General features: G+C 32.8%; 2 protein-coding genes across 2 annotated transcripts in view; one reads left to right on the top strand and one right to left on the bottom strand.

Moving 5' to 3' along the window:
- Positions 1 to 24334, top strand: part of LOC145296783 (large ribosomal subunit protein uL13m-like) — a 44488-nt gene that overhangs the window by 8261 nt on the left and 11893 nt on the right. The window contains exons 2-5 of the mRNA XM_080142849.1: positions 520 to 643; positions 5991 to 6084; positions 7358 to 7418; positions 14463 to 14549. Coding sequence (XP_079998975.1) covers positions 520 to 643; positions 5991 to 6084; positions 7358 to 7418; positions 14463 to 14549 — 366 coding nt within the window. The remainder of the gene's footprint in view (positions 1 to 519; positions 644 to 5990; positions 6085 to 7357; positions 7419 to 14462; positions 14550 to 24334) is intronic.
- Positions 20637 to 22574, bottom strand: LOC145297067 (uncharacterized). Its single transcript, XM_080143296.1, has 2 exons — positions 22212 to 22574; positions 20637 to 21032 (listed from the first exon to the last, which is right to left on the bottom strand). The coding sequence occupies exons 1-2, from the start codon at positions 22572 to 22574 to the stop codon at positions 20760 to 20762; spliced, it is 636 nt and encodes a 211-aa protein (XP_079999422.1). The 3' UTR covers positions 20637 to 20759.

Below are 24334 nucleotides of genomic sequence, written 5' to 3'. Positions count from 1 at the left end.
ACATGGAAAGCTATCTTTAATATAGGCACATATTCCATGCCCATGGCGATCTTGGGGGTCATATTTAGAAGTTAAGTTAGAGTATCCTTTAATTGCAAACTCTTCTAGGGAAATAGCCTGTCCAATGCCAGTTTCACTTAAAAATAAAAGGTCTGGTTTAGTCTCCTGTAATTGGGTTTCAACCTCTGGAAGGTTAGAACGTAGACCCCTGATGTTGGAGAAGGAGACATGGTAGTAGGGTCTACGTTGGAAGTTGGAGAACTGGGTTTAATCATGTATTTTTTCTTGAAACTTGTCATGATGAAATTTTGAAATTTGTGGACTAGGTCGTCAGATTTACTTAGAGCAGGACAGAGAGAGGAAACTAAGAGAGAAAAAGAAACGAAGAATTTTTTTTTTTTTATTTGTAGCTAATGATAAGGTAAAGCCGTAACATTACCCACTAGTATGGTTGAACAAATCATTAAATAAATCGTTTTGCAAGCAATATTGGTAATTTTCTTTTTGCATTCTCTTTAGCAATGGGCAACCTTTGCTCGGTCATGGTGGATTTACGATGCCCGTTATCAATGTCCGTTCAAGTCAGGCGTCATGATCTCGTATGTTCTCCGAGGTAGACACAAACCCATTTATCATCCTTTAAGTAAGTACACTCGTCTTGGCTTTCTTTACTTTCTACAATTTCATCATTTCTCACTCCTTGTTTTCATCATCTCTCACTCCTTTTTTTTCATCCAAGATATGACCTTAAACAACATCTTGTAATAAGACTAGTGATGGATTGATTCCAATATTTTTCCTAATTCCAATACAATTACCGATTCAAATTGTTTTTTGTATGGAAAATCTCTGCATGCAAGGCATGAAGCCACTTGATCTAAAAAACAAAATACTTCTACATCAAAAAATTGCTGATAAGTGTTTGGTAGATAGATTCCCCACTTATAAAACAGCAATTCTTCCCCCTTTGTCAGAAATATCATTCATAGAATGTGAGGATTAAAGGATCAAATAAGGGAACTGAGAGATCTTTTAATATTTGGCTGCTATAGAGTTTTTTTTTTATTTTGCTTTATTTCCGGGTTACCGTAAAATCCAACGTAATATGTGCATCTCTTTTGGCAAATGTAAAGAAGCAATTGTGCCGGTTGATCTATAGATTTTAGTTTTACTGGTAATTTAAAATCAAATATTTATCATTTTATCATTGGTACCTAACAAAGAAAATAAAGATTTAAACAAAAAAAATTTTTTTTTTTTTTTTTTCCAGTGGAAAATTGACGCAATTTTTATGATACCAATTCTGATACTTCAATAATTTTGATTCATTTTTTATTTTTTCCAATTCCTGATTCCCATTTCAATTAATTGCCCCAACACTAATTAAGACTCCAATTTAGGAGAGTCTGGAGTCATTCCTGAGTCGCCATTATTCCAGGTTCATTGTGACCTCGGGTGTTGATATTGGTTGGGGCTTATCTATAGATTAAATAGAATCTATCATTTACAAAATATGTATTTACAAAACAAAATAATCTACAAACCCTTTGGTTCTTGTCCAGAATTTTGCCATATTAAAAGACAAAAATAAAGAAAAATCTATGTGATAAAACTAAAATATCATATTCCAAAAATCATAAATTGATCAAATTAAATAAGAAAAATCAAATTTTATGTGTAACAGAAGAGTTACTGTCTTGCCTGATATTTTGAAAAATATGCCAAAATCAAAAGAAAATAACTCGACAATAATCCATATTTATTAGATTTGTTGTAATTCCTATTAATCACTTAAGAATGATTTTCTTTATAGAAATAAAATGACTTCATCATTTTGTGATTTTTGGAATATGATATTTTTATTTCGTAACAGTAGATCATACTTTTATTTTTAATGGGGAAATTTTAGACAAGTATCAAACTTTTTACCAATTAAATGTTTACAATTGTTTAGATATGTGATACAGCAAAATTTTAAAAAGATAATTTTATTTACAAATCTTGTAACAACTATTGGTGCTTGTTAAGATAGTCAACAGATCGATTTTTTTTTTTTAAATATGTGGTTTTAAGCCAAAACAACTGTACTTACTTGTCATGTCAAAAAATAGTAATATATCCAAAACTTACGAACATTTATTGAGTAGAACAACTGCTATTTGGCTTTTAGTAAAAATGTCTATCGCTATAAGACTAAAAGAGTATGTCAGCCATTAAACTGGTGAATCTAAAACTATGCAGAGACAGAAAAACACCTTGTCTCCCTGATAGAAATTGTGAAAACGTTCTCAAGGGATATCTGCATGGAGTTTGGATTTGACAAATGTGCTAAATGCACAATAAAAAAGGGAAAAAAACAACATCCGAACATCTTCGCATCAATGACAGCCTCATTGAAGATTTGAAAGAGGATTCCACATACAAATACCTCGGCATTGAGGAAAACATAAATGTGGAACACGAAAAAATGAGACGTAGAGCAGAACAAGAATATACAGTACGTCTGAAAAAGATCCTCAAATCTGAACTAACCCCTAAAAACAAAATTACGGCTACAAACCAGCTTGCAAAACCTGTGATCACGTATGGTTTCGGTATTATAGACTGGCCTCAATATAACATAAACAGGCTCGATATCAAGACCAGGAAACAACTATCCCTACATAAGGTAACATACCGAAACCAATGCATGGACAGGATATACCTACCACGAAAAGAAGGGGGCTTAGGTCTCACTGAATTCAACCATGCATATCGAGCCACTATAGTAAGCATGGGCCAATATATTAAAAGTTCAACGGACGTGACAATGGAAATGATGAAAGACCATCATAATCATCTTTCTCAACAAACCTCAATCAAAAAGCTTGATGAAAACTTTGGAGAAGTCATACCGGAGAAAACTGTCGATGTACACGATAAACCACCGATACAGATTGCAAGAATAAAAAGGAAAAAATACACAGAAATAGAGATTGAGACAAGAAAAGAAGGATGGAAACAAAATAAGCGAGCAGGGAAGTTCCTAGAGGAGCTGAACCAGCAGTACATAGACAAAGATGCTTCACTCCAATGGCTCAAGAGTGGGAGACTTCCATTTGATGAGGAAAGACTTATTGTAGCCGGGCAAGATCAGTGCTTACTTACAAATGGATTTTAAAAAATGGCTGGCCTACAAACAAATGGCCAGTGTAGGTTTTGCCACTCAGCGATTGAAAGCGCAAGCCATCTAATGTCTGCATGCCCAATCTTATTGGCAGATGGCCATTATACTGCTCGTCACAACAAAGTATGCAAGTACCTCCATTGGAAGATCTGTGGAGAGATGCAACTTGACAGATCGCCGAACATTTGGGAACATGAACCACCACCAATAACATCAAACAGAAATGTGACCGTGTTCTATGACAAAGACATACAGGCAGACAGATACATAAAAGACAAAGCTATCAAACCAGATATTGTTATATGGAACAAGCCTGAAAGAACTGCATCATTGTCGATGTCACAGTCCCCAATGATTTCGGCCTTAACAGGGCTGAACGGGAAAAGATAACAAAATATCAGGACCTAAAAAAATGATCTAAAAACGACATGGTCTCTGAAAGATATAAACATTATACCAGTTGTGATAGGAGCAACTGGCTTAATAAAAAAGAATCTTCATAAATACTTAGAAGCAATCCCTGGAAGACCAAGCTGTAACAAAATACAGATATCAGCCATAAAGGGAACAGCATCTATTCTTAAAAGAGCCCTCGGATATAAATTTAAATCATAACGGAATCAAGTGTTAGCTCCAGGAAGGAGCCCCTTGACCTCTTAAAACTTACTGAAGTAAAATAAAAAAATAAAAAAAAGTGAAAAGGGAGATAAATATTTCACTGTATTTGCAATCTCCATAGTATAATAGGGAAAATGCAATCCCCCCCCCCCCCAGTTTTGGTAAAAATTACTTTTAAACAATAAATAATTTTCTACTTTATGAATTTTTCTATTTTTTTGGATATATTACTATTTTCGACATGACAATTAAGTAATTGTTGTTTTTGCTTCAAACCACATATTTAAAAAAAAATCGATCTGTCAACTTTATCATAACAAGCACCCTTTTATTTTTTTTATAAGATAAAATTTAGTATCACAACATATGCTGCTTTTTGTTCCTTGCCAAAGTGTCAAGTACAATTCTGAGAAAACATTTTCTGTGTGCGTTTTTAATACAATTATTTATTTATTCTTTAAAACATTAACTATTCACATTATTTTGTAAATCCAAGCAACCAAGTCCATACACAGGCAATAAAAAGTTATCAGAATTGCTATATATGGTTTATTAAATTACTGCCCAGTTGTAGAAGACCTCACTTATATCCTTCCCGTGGTATGAAAGGCATTCAGAAAATAACTTTTTTCAAACTGTATGATATCCATTTAATTGTATTTTGTTGACTTATATTAAAAACTTACCTCGAATTTAACGTTACCGTTTGTGAGAAAGCAAGCAAATTAGCTAAATCTTTTTCATATAAAAAATAAGTTTTAAAAAGATTTGTAAATAAAATTATGTATTTTTCAAATTTCACTTGTTAATACAATTTTATCATGCATAAAAATTGCCTCGGTTTAGAAGAATTTCCACTTCACTGACCAGAGAGAGGAAAGATCAGCATCCTAGATTCTCAATCCTTTTGTCAGTTTTTCATCTTCTCTCCCTTTGGTCAGTGATGGAAAAAATCCTTATTTTTGGGGAATTTGTTTGTCCTAAAATGGAACACTGTGGATTAGAATGGGGAGTTTTTCCTTATGATTGAAATAGTTTTATTAAAATGATTTGTAAATATATATAAAAATGCACTTGAATGCCTACTAGACACTGTCCTCGAGTGTCTAAGGTCTCTCTGTACAGGGGTTTGCCAGAACAATCTGGCATGAGGATACTTTTTCCATAGAAGTAAACTCTGACCAAATATTCAAAATCACATAGTATTCGCAGCCCAAATAAGATCTCCTCACTATGGCTACTCCATAGCCTTTCCGAGGAATGATGCACCTTCTCCAAGTGATATTACCTCAAGTAATAGCACGAAGCTGGATACTCCACCAGACTAGATAAATTCTTGTCCTGGAATCCAGTAAGACCAAGAGACCAACATGAAAGATATACTACAACGTATAAAAATGGTTAATTGGGGAGAGGAAAATTATGTTCTCAATTTCTTTACTAACTCAGTGCTTGAGAGATAAAGAACTTTAATGGAACATTCGAATATCTATGTATCGCATATAGAGTTCAAGTGTTAGCCCCAGGTTGTGGGCCCCTTGATTTCTGAGAACTTCGACTGAAGTAAAATAAAAAAAAAAAGGGAACAAGCATAAAAATAAATTTTGGTCATGAAAATCAATGAAACAATCACAAAAATCCAAACAAATCGGTTATTTTATATTTGTATACAGAGATCATTAGTCCGAAATTTGTACACTGTGGACTGGAACAGCAAGTTTTTCCTTATGGTTTCAATAGTTTTATTTAAAAAATAAATCTTGGTCGCAAAAATTAGTGAAACAATCACAAAAATCTGAACAAGTCAGTTACTTTATATTTGTCTACAGAGGTTATGTATGTGTGTAAAAGTCTATGTTAAACTGGTGACAAGCAAAAGCCATCCCTTTATTTCTTGCTTCAGCTCACACCATTTGAGGTCCTTATTCCCTTCTTGTTCTGAATTTAGTTGTCTCCTATTATTTATTTAATATGGAGGATCAAGACACATTACCACTTATAAAATTTGATTTTCTTAGTTAAAAAAAAAATACTTACATCAATTTTGGCATATGATGTTTTCAATCCTTGATGGGTACATACATCATAAAATGTTTTCTTTTACTTTTGTTTTTCTAAGTTGCATCATAATGTCTACCTCTTAAATATTTGTTTAATGTCTGCTATCCCTACTTTCCTATCAGTAAAATTGTATGTTTTTACTTAGGTGACATTGGCGACCATGTTGTAGTGATTAACACTAACCACATAGCAATGAAAGATGAATTATGGAGAAAATGGAAATATCATCATCATACCGGGTAAGAATGGCAGCATTTCAGCCCTCACATTTTCCATCTTCCTTTATATTCCTCTTTGTTTTTTTTATTTTGTTCTTTGTAGTTTTTTTGTTTTTTTTTGTTCGTTTATTTTTCAGCTTGTTTTACTTTTTGACTTGTTTTATCTTTTCATCTTTAATTATTTTTTATGTTTATTTTTCACCTTCATCTATTTTTCGCCTTTATTTTTATTTTTCGTCTCTTTTGCTTTCATTATTTTTCTGTTCACCTTTCATTGTTTTTCTCATCTTTTCTTTCAATTTTATTTTTTTCATTTTTCCATCTTTTCTGCTTTCAACTTTTTACTTTCATTAGTTTTCTTTTTTTATTCAATTTATTGTTTCTTATCTTTTCAATCTTTTCTCATTGTTTTATTTTTCATTTTATTTTTTCTTCATTTTCCTTTTACTGTTTGCATTTTATTGTTCTATGTCTCTTCCTTTTATTCATTTCTTTTTATACAATTACATTTTAATCTATGGACTAAATGCTTAAACAATGTATTTAACTCAGCTCAACTGCTTTAAGGTCCTGGATATGACCTTAAACTATATCCGATGCTGAGGCCCCAGCTTGCAGGCCTTAGGGAGTGTGGAGCCACCCTTTAATTGCCATTGCTCCCAGGTCCACTCTGACCCGGAGTGGTAGCACATGTTAGGGTCCCAACTATGGGTTAAATAGAATACGACTTAAAAAACAAATATACTATATTAAAAAATCGTTCTTCAAAATCACCAGATTCGGCATTAAATAACCTGAAAAGGGTTGATATGCCGGAAAACAACCAACCAATCAACTGCTTTAACTCAACTGATCATCAAGTGAAAACTAAACTCTTGTCATTCAGAATCAATCATCTTTATGCAAGCAACCATTTCTTGACGGGTGGGATTTTTGATATATATATCAACTTTTATCAGTAATTTTTATTTTCTATTATGAAGTTGCACAATTCTGTAGCTTGCTACTCTAATTTAAGCTATATAAGCATGAAAATATCTGATCTTGAAAGACTAGAAACCCTTAATGATTTCAGCATCATAACACCACTAATGTTATACTTTACAAACATTTTTGTTTTTTTAGATTTAAATAATATTACTTATTGTGCCTCACCCCCCCCTTTTTTTTTTTTAATAATATTACTTATTGTGTTCCCCACCCACACTTTTAAAAAAAATTTTTATTTTATTTATTTTTTTTATTTATTTATTTATTTATTTTTTTATTTATTTATTTTTTTTTTTTTTTTCAGTTATCCAAGAGGTAAATCAATAACATCTGCCTGGCGACTGCACGAGTTGGATCCAACCAAAGTCAGTGTATTTAAAATTTTATCTTTCGTATTTTAATAATTGTTTTTTTGTTGAATCGTGATATTTTTATTTCAAAGATATCGATTTAATAATTATTATACGACACTTTAATTTTTAATTATTTCAAATCAAATTCACTTAACAGAAAATGGCAAACTGCAGGGAGCCATGTAGACATTTTGTCTGTTAATTTAAAGAAAAATTTAAAGAAAAAGGTTTTCTCTTATTGATTTAACAGTTCTCTTTGAGAAAAATTTTGACTGGGCATATCTGCACAAGTTGAAAAGATCTATGAGAACATGTCTGAAATAATTGAAAAGGCTTAGTTGGCAATAAAAGTCCAATAGAAATACAATGGTAGAAAATGTCTAAGATATAAGTCTTAAAAAGGTTATGGAAAGAAATTGAAATTAATAGAATCTTGCTTCATTGGTATCTAATAATTATGGATCAAATTTATATATACATCTGAATTTTTTTCTTTTTGCTCTCACATTGATATTAAAAGCCTACTTTTTCGATTTAAAAATTAAAATGGACTTGTTATCATACTCGGTTATCGATATCTGAGTGACTACATAAAGATTAACTAATTTGCATATTCCTTTAAAAAATAAGCATCAATTAATTACTAATTCATTTTTTATTGTTTCTTATTAGATGCTTGGTTATATTTTACTATTATGCTGAATTTTATTTCTACACAGTTTCTGCATAATTGCATAGAATTTAAGATGAAAACATTCTAGCACAGAAAAATATATCTATATTTATTTATATATATATACATACACACAAACACACAAGTGACCTTGTGAGTGCAAAATGTCTCTAGTAAACTCCACTCTGAATATTTTACCTACAGAGTTAAAATTTGATATATAGGGTATCTGAACCTGTACCACACTTTTGGTTTGAAAACAAAACACTTTGTCCTTGGCAAAGTAAGTCGAATAAAATTACTCCTGTTACTTTTGTGCATGCGCAAAATCAAGCATTCATGGCTCAATCCATCTGTTGATAGCTTAGATAGTAACAACGCTAAAGAGATAAATAACGACTAAGGTTAAAGCACTAAACGTTCTGGTTTTGATTCTACTGGATATTTTTAACTTTTGCAATCATTACTATATATCGGATAATGATTAATAGTTGAAGCTATCAGAAGTTTACATGATTTAAAATGTAATATTTATGCATATTTTGTGACCAGGCAACACCAGATGGTTTGCTAGTTTAATACATATTTGAATTTTCAAATGAGATTTTGGCCATATTATGCCCACTAAAGTTTCAAATGAATTTAAATTTGAGGATTATTTATTAATTAGTATTTAATAGCTATTGTTAAAATTTCACAAAATAACAAGTATCTAAATTTTCACAAAGTGACCCCTCTTTATTATCTTCTTTGCATAAAACTAAATTAAACTCGTCTTACCCACCCTTATGCATAACAGCCATGTTCCAAAATTCATAATGATTGGTTAGTTTAAGATAAAATCCTATATATAGAAATATATAAACATATACACATACTTTATATAAATAGTTATTGTAGACCATGTATAGCTTATGTGTAGTCTCCGCTTAAATTAAACTCATCTGTATGTGGCAAGTCTCTGATGGAACATAATTCAATGGAGATGATCACTACTGTAACATCAGCAAATACATCAATTTACTAAACCAAATATCGGCAATCTGACTTCTCACCATTTTAATTTTAGGATTATCCTTAAAAACTGAACAAGAAAATACAATCAATTGCTATCTACCTACATTTACCCCCTCTACCCCTAAAACTTTCTAACATCTTACTCCAACACCCCACAATACTGTCCATCATAATTTTCTTTAATTCTTAATTTTATCCAGATTTGTACTGAATTTATGGTGTCTTTAAAGTTAGACATTTTATGTAATTGTCTAGTGTATTGTGGCAATCCTAAAGCATCTTGGAGGATTATTATCCTCTTTTGAGATCTACTCTATTTTTTTTTTTTTATTGTAATGACATTACCCTAACGATGGATAGTGCTGGGGTAATGAAAAGTCAGTCCTAGTTCATAACACCTTCCCCTCCAAGAAAAAAATAAAAATGAAGAAAAATCTTTACAATGTACATACATATGACGGAAATAAAATATCACACACCAAAAATCATGTAAATTGATCAAGTAGTTTCATTTTTATAAAGAAAATCATTCTTAATTGATTTATGGGAATTCATAGGCATTACAATGATGTACAAGGTTTATTTTAAATTTATTTCTGAAGAGTGTTTTAAGGATGAGTTAACCAGTGACGAATGTAAGTTTTTTATGCCCTCTTCCCCATGTCTAGAATAACTTTCTAGAATCTTACAAAAGTTTTTAATATTTGGAATCATCTCCCTTGTCCTTCAAAATATTTGCAAAATAGTGTTGAGATATTGTTGATCATCGTTAAGTCATAAAATTTTTTCATTTTTTAAAAATAACACTACTTAATCAATTTATGTGATTTATGGTGGATGAGATTTTCTTCCCATCATGAATACCATAAAATTTTTTTTTTTTTTTTTTTTTTCAGGGGATGGGGAGTTTATGGATTTTCACTAAAATATGTGCTGAATCGAACTTAAATTAAGCTTGAAGTTTTAGTAGCAATACCAAACACCATAACGTTCAGCACTTGACAAAGCACACTACTACTTAATTTGACACTCAGTCTTTAAATCGGTAATAAGTACATTACTCGTACGTCCATCAAAATAAAACTTACATAACTGGATTCACAATAAAATGTACTTTAAAATGGTATTTTAATATTTTTGTCGTGATTTGTATATTTGAAGAAATCACTATTTAAATCTGATTATTAACAACGAAACATGCCAGCATAGCATGCCCACTTGCGGTAAATGGCTTTTTGCAAATAAGCGATCTGAGTGTGTTCACATAAATACTTGAAGCAGGAGTTATACACATCGACGACATTTCTAATTGTTTTAGCTAATTAGTAAAAAGAATTGTCTTTGCTACGAAATTTGAACACAACACGTACGTCTTTCCAGTCAAAAGTTAGAATATCTCAAAATTGACACTTTGTAGTACAAAGATGAAGATAGAAACTGTTCAAACACTATTTAATAGTAAAAATATTAATTTCTTTTTTCCTAAAATTTGAAAAGAATTAAATAAAAACGTTTTATGCCCGAGTAGATAAAAGTAGTGATACCTGCATATAAACGTGAGAATTTTTTGTGCCGTGACACGCGCAAAAAAAATCTGTAAACAGATTGTTTGTCAACTAACTTATGAAAGTTAAGTATTCATTTTTTTTGTTTTGTTATTATTTAGAAAACCTAAGTTTTTAATTATGGACAGGAAAAGAATATTTTTTTTGAAAAAGAACAACCAACATTGAACATTTTTTTTTTTGTTCTTAGTTTTTGAGTCGCAAATAAAACATCAAGTTAACGCTTTGTTATACAAAGATAAGTAAAGCTAGAAACTGTTCAAACGCTATTTAATAGCGAATATATTAATTTCTTTTGTCCTAAAATTTGAAAAGAATTGGCTAAAAAAATTTTTTGCACAAGTCGATAAAAGTTGTGACAACCGCATGTAATCATGAAAATGTTTTTGAGCCAAGACATGCACAAAAAATCTGTTAACAAATCGTTCATCAACTTACAAAAATAAAGCATTGATTTTATTTTTGTTATTATTTAGAAAACATAAATTTTTTAGGTACTACAACAGTTTAGCGCCGAAAATGGAGACGCTATATTTTTTTGGGGGGAGGGGCATCTGTTGTCAAAATCCGAGGGAGAAATCAGTATTTTAAACTATTACTGAAGCATGAAATAAATAACAAAAAAATTAAACTAGATAATGATTACTTCCAGAAGGAACTAATTACTATGTGGCCCAGCATAGTATAAATACCTTCAACCACTCCATGTTCAGAACAGCTCTTGAGGTTGGGCAGTGTTTATTCTGAAAGCCATTCTTTACATGGGGAGGTTGGAGTTGCTTATACTATGCTGGCGCACATAGTAATTAGTTCTTTCCGCAAGTAATCATTATCTAGTTTAATTTTTTTTTTTATTATTTCATGCTTCAGTCATAGTTTAAAATACTGATTACTCTCTCTTATTTTGACGACAGGTGCCCGAAAAAAATGACGCCTCCATTTTTGGCGATAAACTGTAGTAGTACAATTTTTAGTTATAGACAGGAAAATATATATTTTTTTTTTTTTTTAAAAAGAATAACTGACAATGAACATTGTTCTTGGTTTTCAAGTTGCAAATAAAATATCTCAAAGTTAATGCTTTGTAATACAAAAATAAAGATAATAATTATGTTCAAACGCTATTTAATAGCTCATATATTAATTTCTTTTGTCCTAAAATTAAAAAGGTTCTGGATATTTAAAACTATATCCGATTGTGAGGCCCCACCTTGCGGGCCTTGGGGAGTGTGGAACCACCCTTTAATTGCCATTGCTCCCAGGTCCACTCTGACCCGGAGTGGTAGTATCTGTTAGGGTCCCAACTATGGGTTAAATAGAATCTGACTTAAAAAAAAAAAAATATACTCCATTAAAAATCGTTCCTCAAAATAACTAGATTCGGCATTAAATAACCTGAAAAAGGTTGATATGCCGTAAAACAAAAACAACCAACCTAAAATTAAAAAAGAATTGGATAAAAACTTTTTATGCACGAGTAGATACAAGTAGTGGCAACCGCATGTAAACATGAGAATTTTTGTGTGCCGAGACGTGCACAAAAAATTTAACAAATCGTTCGTCGACTAACTTATGAACATAGAGTTTTCATTTCATTTTTTTTATTATTTAGAAAACATACATTTTTAATTATGGAAAGGAAAAGAATATTTTAAAAATAAATTCTTTGAAAAAGAATGAACACACTTTTAAATGAGTTAAAACTCATGAACCACCTATCCGGTTAAGTAAAAGAATAACTTTTATTGGGTTTGTTTTACAATCCACAGAGGTATGAAAAAGTGGTCAAAAAAACTATTATATAGCAAATAAATGTTACCAAAGGCAAGTTACTCTTCTGTCTACCTCGATAAATTTTTGGTGTTGTAAATGTTTATTCTGTTAAAAAAATAAAAACAAGTAGTGTCGAGCGTTACATGAGAACAAGAAAAAATTGTCACAATCTCGCTTGAAGTAATGACAATGACTTAAAAGTAAGATTATACCAAAATAGTAGTAGAAACTCACCCGAAGATTGTCACAGTAACTTGAAGCCGTTAAAATGAAATTTAATTATCCTAATTAGTTTAATGTACTTGAAAACATAGTTCTGATCTGTACAAAATTTCCTTTGATTTGATATGCTACAAGCCATATTTTGTTCATTTCTTTGAATCGTGGATTTCCTAGTTGCCACCTTGGATTTTTCACGGTGTAATGATGACAAATAATAAAGTCCATCAGAATCATATTTCGCATGATGATAAAAGCCTTACCTCCCATTTTTGTTTAACTGTTTTTATGATGCTTCTACTTAAAGCCATTAAAATGAGACTTAATTATGCTTATTAGTATAATGTACTTGAAAACAATTTTGATCCGTACAAAATTTTCTTTAATTTAATCGTGTCATGTGGCCATTTTGGATTTCCCGGTCGCCATCTTGGATTTTTCACGATGTTATAATGGCAAATGATAATATGCACCAGAATAATACTTCCTATGATGCTAATGATAAAGCCTTATTTACCCTTTTTCTCAGCTGTTTCTATGATGTTTCTACTTAAATATTTTAAAATGAAGCTGAAATATGCTAATTAGTCCGTAAGTTACCAGGTGAGATGGTCGTAAATAACGCCAACTGAACCTTCATGGTATGATATGTTCAAAATGTCATCATAATATCTTAAAAAGATCTCAAGATACAACTTTTTAAAGATGGGTTAGTCTGTAAATTGTGCAAATTTCCTACTATTTTCAGTCACAAGCTTATATGCATTTGAATAGGACTGGCAAAATGTCTAGTGAACCATGCATTTTTTGATACTTTGAATGGTCGTACCTCCAGTTCTAATAGGCTGATTTAAAAAAACTAAAGATATTATTTCTTTATTTTTATGCTCTTTTCAATAATGCTTGATTTGAGTCTATTCAATCTAAAGAAAAAATGTGGTATTGCTAGTTTTAGTAAAAAAATAAAATTATGAAATTTGGATACGTTGTGGCATTATTGTGAGTTACGCACATCTGCCACAAAGGCAGTGTCAGATACAAGTTTGTTTTTTAATTTGGGGAATATACAGCCCTCCAAAAAGGGGCACTCAGTGTTGAAACAAACCAAAAAGGGGCACTCAGTGTTGGAACAAACCAAAAAGGGGCACGCAGTGTTGGAACAAAAATAATTGTTTTAATCTAGATAACCTATCCTTCACTGACTGAGTACCGTATAAGAAGTGATATTATAATTTTTGTTTATTTGAAAAGTAAACGATCATCATTTGTGTTTTAGTTAAGAAATAAAAAAAAAACTATTCAGTTACATATTACCTGGTGAATCAGAAGTATCAAAACGTGTGGTCACTGGATAGCAAAAATGTCTTTTTTAATTTATCTGTTTGTTCAAGCTGGAGCTAGAGCTTCTCACTAGATGCCAAACATTCACCTGCTAACTTAAATATTCCAACCGAGAGATCTTTTAAAGATTCTGACCACCCTTTTTAAGTGCAATTGTTTGAATCTCTTTTGCACTTGGTTCACCAGGCATATTTTCCAAGTAGTTTTTAAAAATTCTTTTTCATGAGTCTACTTGCTTCTTTAATTACTGGAATGATGAAGATCTTAAGATTCCAGTTTCTGTTCATGTCATACATAACACTTTGGTATTTCATTATCTTTTCCCTTTCAGCTCTGTTTAACATCATTGGGAACACTAACTTTTAAGATTGCTTCTTTTTCCTTTTTGAGTCATTGTTTGCAAACCAGATTTGAGTGAGTTCTCTGTTATATAGGTCGACTAATTTAATATTGTCTATATTCTTTCAGATTATGTATAGATGTGTTTACAGTAATGTTCCGGGTAATCTTTTACGGCACACTATCATGCGCAGATTACATCTTTATCCTGAAACTGTGAGTTGACATTTTGATAGATTGATATATATATATATATATATATATATATATATATATATATATATATATATACATACATATGACGGACCTGACCAAGAATCATCACACCCCCTAATTTTGTTCAAGATAAATTGAAATTTTACAGTAACTTTTTAAATCATTAGTTGAATGTACTAAATAATTACCACCACCCCTCTTGTTCCATGTTAAGAATAGCTTTTAGTTCAGCACGGTTCATTAACTGAAAAAAAATATGGGGAAGGGGAGATTCTCATTCAGGTCTGTTATATATGTGTGTGTGTGTATACATTTTCTTTTTTTTCTGTTGTATAGCTACCAAATTTTGTTGTTCAGTTTGTAGCCAACTGAAAAGTAAGACATTTTTTTTTTTTCACATTCTTTTCCTTCTTCGCGGTACAGGTTCAAGCCTGCCTGTCTACCACCACTTATTTTGCTCAACACACACCTCCAAACACCTGAGCAATACCAGGCACCCAGGCTAGTAATGCATAAGCACAAAAAGCATTTATTCTCTTTGTGATTTGATTCTTGATGTGGATGCTTTTGTAGCGAGGGGTTCTTTTTACAGGGTGATGGTGCTGGCCCCACGCCCAACCTTCCCAGAAGGTACATACAGCCCCTAGCCTTCCCAAATGGTCACCCATCTGGTACTGGCCAGGCTCAACATTGCTTCGGTGATTTTGCAAGAACCGGTGTGTCAATGTGATTGTGCCGTACTTGATTTCTATATAGTCTTTTATTAATAATATTGTTTCTGAAATAAATGGTTGTTAAGGTCAATACTATTAAGGAAAAAATGATTCTTCTATAAAAATAACCATTATCCTATAATTTTTTTAAATACAAGGTTTTTTTGTTTTTTTTACACAGTGGTCACCACTTATCAAGGCCTAGAAGCCACTCAGGGATAAGGGTTATTGCAAGTACATTGCGTTAGTGTGGAGATTTGATGAAGTGTTTACTTAAGAGGGCGGTTCATTAGGAATTTGTTAACGTTGGACTTGAAGACATCCAAGTTGTAGTCAGGTGGGAAGCAGGCCAATGGAACAGAGTTCCACAGGCGTACAGTTCTAAAAAACAAGCTTTGTTCATGGAATCCACGTTTTGATTTAGGCACAGATAAAGAGTGGGGGAAATTTTTCACAGTGGATTCAGCTAGACAGGTGTTTTTCGTGAAAGATGGGGGAGGGGGGACCAGAGATTGGAGTTCAGAGGAGCACCTGCCATGGAAATAACGCTAAAACAAGGATAGGCTCGCAACGTCTCTTCTGTGGGAGAGAGGTTGCAGGGTAGAGAAAAGGGCATCCCCCACTAAGCCACGAAGTCTATTTTGTACTCTGTCAAGGCAGGATAGGCTTTTTTTAGCAGCTCCTGCCCAGATATGGCAGCAGTATTCCATTCTTGGACGTACTTGGCTTTTATATAGATAGAGAATTAGATCAGTAGTGAGATATCTTCTGGAGAGGTAGAAGGATCCCACCATCTTTCCGCGACCTTGGCAACAGACTTGATGTACGTGTTCCATTTCAGATCAGGAGTTGATGATGTAAGGATAGGAGCTTGGTTTTAGATGCATTAAAGGTAACCAGCCACGTCTTCCCCCACTGAACCACGCGCTCGAGATCAGAGGAGAGAGAATCAGAGAGAACTTTATCATTTACAGCCTTTGATGTGTTGCCGTAGATGGTCGTGTCATCAGCATAGATGTCAACGAATGATTTAAGTATGTGTCTAGGGAGGTCATTGATGTAGATCAGGAAGAGAGTTGGGCCTAGGATTGACCCCTCAGGGACTCCAGCATTAATACTGCAGGCCTCTGATTTTTGTCCATCTACCACTACTCTTATGAGCCTATCGGAGAGAAATGATTTAATGATTGAGAAAACATTTCCAGTTATACCGTAGCTGAAAATCTTGTGAAGTAGACCCTTATGCCATACCTTGTCGAAGGCTTTTGATATGTCAAGAGCAATTGCCCTAGAAAGGAAGACTTATTGGTCTGTACTGAGAGGGAGATGACTTATCACCTGAATTCTTAAATACAGGGCATACTGATGAGGTCTTCCAGGGAGTCGGAAAGCACTTCTCCTTAAAGCAGTGCTTAAACAGTTTCGTATGTATGGGAGCAAGTTCTGGTTGAAGCTTTTTTAACACTATAATTGGGATGCCGTCAGGGCCAGTTGCTTTACTGGAATCAAGGTTCTTGATTAGCTTGGCGACCACATGCACGGATATTTGTATGTTAACTAGCGTGTTCTGTGTTATAGGAGGAAATATGGGGAGTTAATGGCCTTCGTCGCATTGGGTAGAATTAGCTGCAAAGTTCTTTGCAAATAGTTTGGCCTTGTCTGACGCTGACGAGATGACCTCTGGTCCATTGATAATGGTTGGGATAGAACGCACACTTCTGTTCAGGATCCTATTTGTTATTTGCCAAAAATGGTGGGTACCAAGCCGCTGATCAGCTACCTTGGATTTAACAGACTGGGCATATAGCTCTCTTGCATTTTTTATTACTCTTTTACAGTGGTTGCTGGCAGTCCTGAAAGCAGCTTTAGTCTCAGTGCATCTATTACGCTGGTAGCTATGGAAAAAGTGATTTCTGTGCGCGATAGCAGCAGCACATTCTGGGGAGAATCATGGCTGGCTGTAAGGTTTTTGTTGGAATTTTTTAGATGGTATGAATTGGTCTATGCCTACAATTAACCATTCAGTCAGATCTGATACTATAGAGGACACTTGGCACTAAACATGGAGTGCAGAGGTAAATCAGATATGAATGTACGGAAGCTATCCCAGTCAGCCATAGAGTATCGGTATACAGTACGGTGGAGGGGTACGTCTGGGGACTTATTACATTTCGTTTTTATCTTAACTGATACGACGGAGTGGTCGGAGGATCCTAGAGGAGAATGAACGGAACATGAACATAGCTCAGGGGAAGTTGAGAGAAAAAGGTCTAGGAGGCTTGCATATTGACCGGGTGTATCGGGCACACGGGTGGGTTTGCGAACAATCTGAGTGAGGTCATAAGCAATGGCAAAATCATGACAAAACCTCCCCTCATCGTATGTCTTATTTGAATGGGTCAGCCATTCCACGTTATGGACGTTGAAGTCGCCACAGATGTGGATGTTAGCCGAGGGATGTGCAGACAGGATATGGTCTATTTTCTCAGATATGCTCTTAAAGATAGTAACTCCGCTGTTGTGGGGCCGATAGAGGGCAAATATAAATGCAGTGGTGTTAGCAAGTGCAACCCTGAAGCACATATAGGGTAAATTAGGATCTTCTCTAGAGATATCCCTGCCACACGGGAAGCCATCTTTAATGTAGGCACATATTCCATGCCCATGGCGATCTTGGGGGTCAGATTTAGCTGTTAAGTTAGAGTATCCATTAATTATGAACTCATCTATGGAAGTGGTCGGCTCTATTCCAGTTTCGCTTAGAAATAATATGCTCGGTTTTGTCTCCTGTAATTGGGTTTCAACCTCTGGAAGGTTGGAACGTAGACCCCTGATGTTGGAGTTCAAGATAAAGAAAAATCTGTATGATATTATTACTGTTATATACCCATCAATACATGTTAATTATGTATAAAGGTTTATGCTTTGATATATCAATGCATGTCTATTTAAATAATGACACGTTACTATTGGGCGTATCTGTATGGGTGTAAACCTTTACAATAGTTCTTTTAAATGGCTTGAATAAACATGACATGACAGTTCTTTAATATTGTTGTATATTGGTTTATATTGGAGGAGATGATGTATTAAAACGTGTCGTGTTATCTAGTGGATGTAAGATATTCTTTTAACAGATAGATAATAAACGTATAAATCATATGTATGTTGTTTAGCTAGGAGGACATGATATTGATGTGTAAACTGAATCATGTTGTATGAGACTTATCACATGGGATATTTTTACAGTTCATATGTAAGAAGAATAATATATGCTTCATACCTTTTTTCTTGAAGAGTTCTTCTGTATCTTTCCGCTGCTCCGTGACGAACATGAAACGATCAGCATCATCCAATTGAGACATCTGTTCTTATTTGTGAAAACCATAAAACAACTCTTTATATTTTTATAATATAAATTTATTACAGTTGTCTCAATTGGTTTTCACAGGATCTGCAGTTTGTCTACATTTTCTATTCTTACAGCTCGCTCCCTAGCTGTCTGTCCACCCCTGTCTAGACGTCTGTCCGCTCTGGTGGTCAATCCTCAACTCTCTGAATCTCTCTCTCCAAAACTAACTACATCACGTGTTCTCTTATGTCACCTAATTACGTGTCTCAGACCAACGTAATGTCCACAGCTAGTTATTTGTTTATTCAAAACCCCAAAATAATGTTTACATATATTTTCTATTTTCACATTCCTTTTGCGATTCACACGTCAATCATTTCTTCCGCAATTTAATTGTTTATTCTTCTAATCATAATAACTGATCCAGCAACCATCTGTCGCTCAAATCAATTAATAAGAATACAATAACAATAATAACAATGTTTTGACCCTCGACCCCGCTTGCCACAGTTAACAGATACTATGCTATGATCACAGCCTAAAGGGTCATAACATTACAATTAGTGATGGGACGATGCCAAAATTTTTCCCGATTCCGATTCCGTTCAAAATTTCCGATTCTGATCCGATTTCCGATTCCGATTCTTGTAAAATTTATACATATTTAATTAGAGATTTTTTTTGTTTGTTTTTTCGTAAATTTTCAAATTATTACATAAACCCCTGGTTAATGTCCGCGTATATTTTATCTCAAATGTTTGCCTTGTAATTGATTAAAAATTGTAACACAACAAAACATTTATTTTGATTTTAAAACAAAGCTATATTGTACCAGTTCGTATTTACTGTATAACATGCTACTTACATGAATAGTGGAAAATATTCGAAGATTGGTAGGCAAAATAAGAAAACGATGTAAGAACAATATATTTAACAACGCCACTTAGCAAAGCCACATCTCATTGTTACGAACGAATTTCTAAATAATAATATTACTATTATGAAAACCATTTTTAACGTGAGATTGCGTGAGCTTTCTGTGCTTTCTCTCGCAGCTAAATCCCTATTCCAAAATGAAATATTACTTTTATAGATTACGTGTTAGAACATTTTTTTAATTGGCGGAAAGAAAAGCGATCATTTAGAATTTAGAGTGTAAGATCAGTTTCGAATATAAATTTAACGTAAAATGATCATCATTTCTGGCCATCCTAATTCTTTATGGATATTAACTAAAGTGTTTCCCACTAAATTAAGTTCGGTTTGCAACGTTGTAAAACCATGTGTAATCGCTTAAAAAGTAGACACCCTATCCCCAATAAGCGCACATAATTTAAAATTGGTAACACACTACAGCTCATGTTACGTTATATTTATTTGTGAAACTGACCGTCTATTTTAAATTCCTAATTGTTTTATATATATATATATATATTTTATAATCATGAGTGTTTATAGGCAATCTTTTTATTTCATTTTTAAATAGTTACGTGTAAAACGGTACGTAGATGTAAATAATGTATTCTCGTGAAATTATCGGTGTTTTTATTCCGTTTTCATTTTTCGCCCATCGCAATTATAACTTTTTGTTGCGAAAAGAAAAGTTCGATTCTCCATTTTATAAAAGACACGGACCCTTCCTACTACTAACCTTCAGTCCGTGATAATACCAAAAAAAAAGCGATTATTTGTGCTTTTATGATTTTGCCGATTGGGTTGTGAGTCAATGGTAAAAAAATTAGTTGACTGCTTTAAAACGATTCGAATGGCTGGGAAACGGGGGATCATTTTATATTAAATTTAGAAATTTAGGAAAAAGGGCCATTTTCGCCAGCTAGGAAAAAAGGGCAAATATCGATTGAAAATTAATTTGAGCCCGGTTCTTGTTCCGATCAAAAGTGCCCCTTTTGGGAGCTGGATATTCCCCACATTTAAAAACGACTTTGTGTCTAACTTTACTTTCGGGGGGGGGGGGGGGGCAAGTAAATAGGAGCACTCAATATGAGAACAGTAGTACGAAGCATAAATTATAAAAATCGATTTTATTTCGTTTTAAAGAACCCTTAAAATTAAAAAAGAATTTGGTTAATTACAATGATTACAAGATAATAATTTAGTTATGTAATACACTTAAGTATCTCGTTGTTACTCATATTTAAGTCCTAAAATTCTTAAATTATAATGTAAAAACATTAACATTTCTCCAGTTTCGCCTTTCAGACGATTTCTACTTGGTGAATAAATATTACCTCCAATACTAAATAATCGTTCACTTTCAACAGAAGATGGGGGTGCTGATAAATATTTCCTGGTTAAGGATGCCAGGATGAGAAATTCATATTTATTTGAATTCCACCATTGAAAAACATAATCATTGCATTTGATATTTTTTAATTTTTGATATTTTTCCATTTCTATCTTTAATGAATATATTTGCTTGTTTATTACACTGTCTAATTCATTCTTTACTGATTCGACCTTTTCTTTGTCTTTTTTCTTTAATTCAGTGAGCCACTTTTCAAAACTAAAATTAAAGTCATTATCATCATCACTTTTCTCCACAGATACGTCAGACACATCAGACTCCATAACTTTTGATACATTGGGTGACGTGTCTATTTTTTCTTTGGTTATAGCATAGATATCTTGTGTTAACCATTCTGTAATAGCCTTCTCATGGGGCAGGCCAATGTAGTTATTTTCAAGGAAACCAGACTTGAATCTGGGATCGAGGTATGTTGCTAGAATAAGATTTTTATCCTGTAAATAATTATTAAACCTAGCATTAAAAGACGTTTTCCATGCTGAAAGTGTTGAATCTAACCCATGAAACAGTCCTCTATCTTCTCCCCTTTTAAAAAAATGATAAATAACTTTAATTTGTGGTATAATATAAGACGCAGTTGCTTCTCTGCTAGATAGAACATTTGTGCATTCATTAAATTGTTTTAGTATTTTTAATATTTTTTCTAACATCTTCCATTGGTTGAATTCCAAAGAATGTGGTTTTGCATTTTCACTGCAATATGCAATTAGAGTATTCTTTTGTTCGAATACTCTCGACAGCATAGCATACTGACTGTTCCATCTTGTATTAACATCCTGAATGAATCGATGGTTGGGCAAATTAAAATTTTTCTGGTATTCCTGGTACTTTGCAAAAGCTGTCGGCGAATGGTTAAAGTGCCCAACTATTTGTTTACAAACAGATATGATGATCTTCACAAATCTCTGTGTAAAAATGGCATCATTAAATGTCAACTGTAACGTGTGTAAAAAACATGGTAAAGCTGCATAATTCGTTTGAACAGTTGCTGCTGCCATATTAGCTGCATTGTCTCGTATAATAATATGGATTTTGCAAGAAATATCAAATTCTTCTACTGTGTTTTTAATAATTTCACTAATATTGACTGCAGTGTGTGATGCTGTAAATGGAGTTATTCTTAAAACTGCACTTTTTTGCTCAAAGTTTTCAGTGATCCAATGAGATGTCACACTTAGAAAAGATAAGTTCACTATACCAACAGACCAACCATCACTGGTAAGAGATACATAACTAGCAGTGTTTATTTCCTCCTGTATTTTATTTCTGACCTTCCTATATATATCATGCACAATATTTTCTTTGATATACTTTCTAGAAGGTATTATATAATTTGGACAAATGTGCTTCAATAGTCTTTTGAAACCAAGGTCTTCTACAACAGAAAAAGGTTGTAAGTCAATTGCAACCATTTCGCCAATATATTTATGAATTCTTTGAGCTCTGCTATCATTTATATCCCAAGTTTTATTTTCAGCGACAATATCGTGCAAGGTTTGTTGCTTAAAGGAATCTCTGACAATTTTGGCGCGTTTCATAGTTAAATCATCTCTTCTTTTCATCTCTTCTTTCCTTTTCTCATCTTTTTCTTTTTGAAGTTCTTTGCGATGCTGTGTATGTAAGTGTTTCAACATGTTTGTTGTGGTAAAAGAAGAAGCGTGTGTTCCTCTAGTTATTTGCGTATTGCACAATTGGCATATTGATTTATTTTTATTATCATCAGAAATCTTTAAAAATTTCCAAACTATACTTTGCTGCTTAGCACTGGGTCTGCTTGCCATAATTTTTGTCTGAAAATAATAAACACCAGTTGATAATATTTTGATTTTATTTATGTGTAGATTTTATAAAGATTTAAACAATGTTTTATGAATGTTATATTTTCTTCACTTATTTTAAGCTGACATGAGCAATTTCTCATACCATGCAAACGGTAAATTTGCGACGGAAACGGTTTTCATATTCGTTTTCAGCACACCGAAATCTACAAAAAAATATATATATTTTTCTATACGAACGTGAGACGGGCCCTTAAGTAAAATAATGCCAAATTCTATTCGTTCAATTTTTAAGATATTCTCAGGTTTAATGTGAAATGTTATGCTCTTTCCAATAAGCCGAATACAATATTCTAGACAAACATTTTTTATCTATATTTTTGAATTTTGGTTTAAGTTAAAATTCGTCGAATTTCTTCAAAGAAAACCGATTTTAAAAAAAATATTGCATATTTTTCCATTAAACCTTGTATTATTTTAAATTTTGGTATTTGCTCGTTTTATTGAAGAAAATTAGGGTTTAAATTACATTTTTCAAGTAGTTATATGCTTTCAAAGTTAGAGAGTCTAATTTTTATCACTAATGTTTAATGACGATTTCTCAGAATCTTGACACTGCTAGAAGTTTGTCAAATTTAAAAAACAACAACGTTGATACATCTTTAATCTTACTGTAAAAAAGAAAATTCTAAAAACAATTTATTTTTTAACTTTTCTGAATCATTTGTTTTTGTTTTGTTTTTGAGATATAGTTTAAAAATGTATAAAAAGGTAGGTACTTATGCAGATAGCGAACCAGACGTAACTTAGCGTAAGATTTCATTGTATGGAAGATCAAACGGACATAATTTACTATAATAATTGATAAGAAAAGGAAGTCAATAAAAAACATTAAAATGAAAGTTATCTTTATTAAAATCCGGCGGATGACCGTTTGATAAATTGTTTTTATTACTATAATTTTTTTGGTATAAATATTTTTTTTGAAACTTTTATTTCGTAAATCAATTTTGTAACTCTTTATGTTCAATTTTGTCACTTTTTGGGGTAAATGTTTACAAGTACTACAACACGGCTCCAACCAATAAAATTTAGTTTTATTCAGGTTTTCGGGGTCGCTGACAACGAATCTGATAATGAAACCTGTCGCAAATTTACCGTTTACATGGTATTAACCCCTGCAGCTTGGCTCTAAGCAAGCCATGGGAGGGGGGGGGTTTCTTTTTATTTATTCTTTTTAATTTGATTTTTATGATACGTTTTATTCAAATGTTAGGTGAAAGTACAGAATAGTTTGGGCGTGTACTTTCACCTAACATTTGAATAACTGCGCCGGTGCCCCCCCTACTTTGTCTGTACAGTCGTTTTTTTGCAGTGATCGGAACTTTTTTCAAACTCCAATTTTACTAACAACAAATATTACTAACTAAATTAAATTTGGCATTTTTTTTTTTTGGAAAATATCCGGAGGGTGGGTGTGGTTGGTGGGGCGGCCTCAAGCAGGAAAATGCGCGTTAAAAATGGCCGCCAAAATGGCCGCCAAACAATACAGTGAATAATGCAGTTTTTTATAACTTGATAACTACTCATCTCTGCAACATTTCAATGTGATTTTC

Source organism: Euprymna scolopes, chromosome 17, assembly GCF_053919585.1.
Source record: "Euprymna scolopes isolate OS-2025 chromosome 17, ASM5391958v1, whole genome shotgun sequence".
NCBI lineage: Eukaryota > Metazoa > Mollusca > Cephalopoda > Sepiida > Sepiolidae > Euprymna > Euprymna scolopes.
This window is presented reverse-complemented; position numbering and strand designations above follow the sequence as displayed.

Bases quoted from the DNA above. Each gene is read 5' to 3' on its own strand.
- LOC145297067 (XM_080143296.1), bottom strand. From the start codon at position 22,574: ATGTTGAAACACTTACATACACAGCATCGCAAAGAACTTCAAAAAGAA. The intron at 21,033-22,211 runs GTCAGAAATAAA...TATTCATTAAAG, and splicing joins TGCATGATATATATAGGAAG to ATAGAAATGGAAAAATATCA.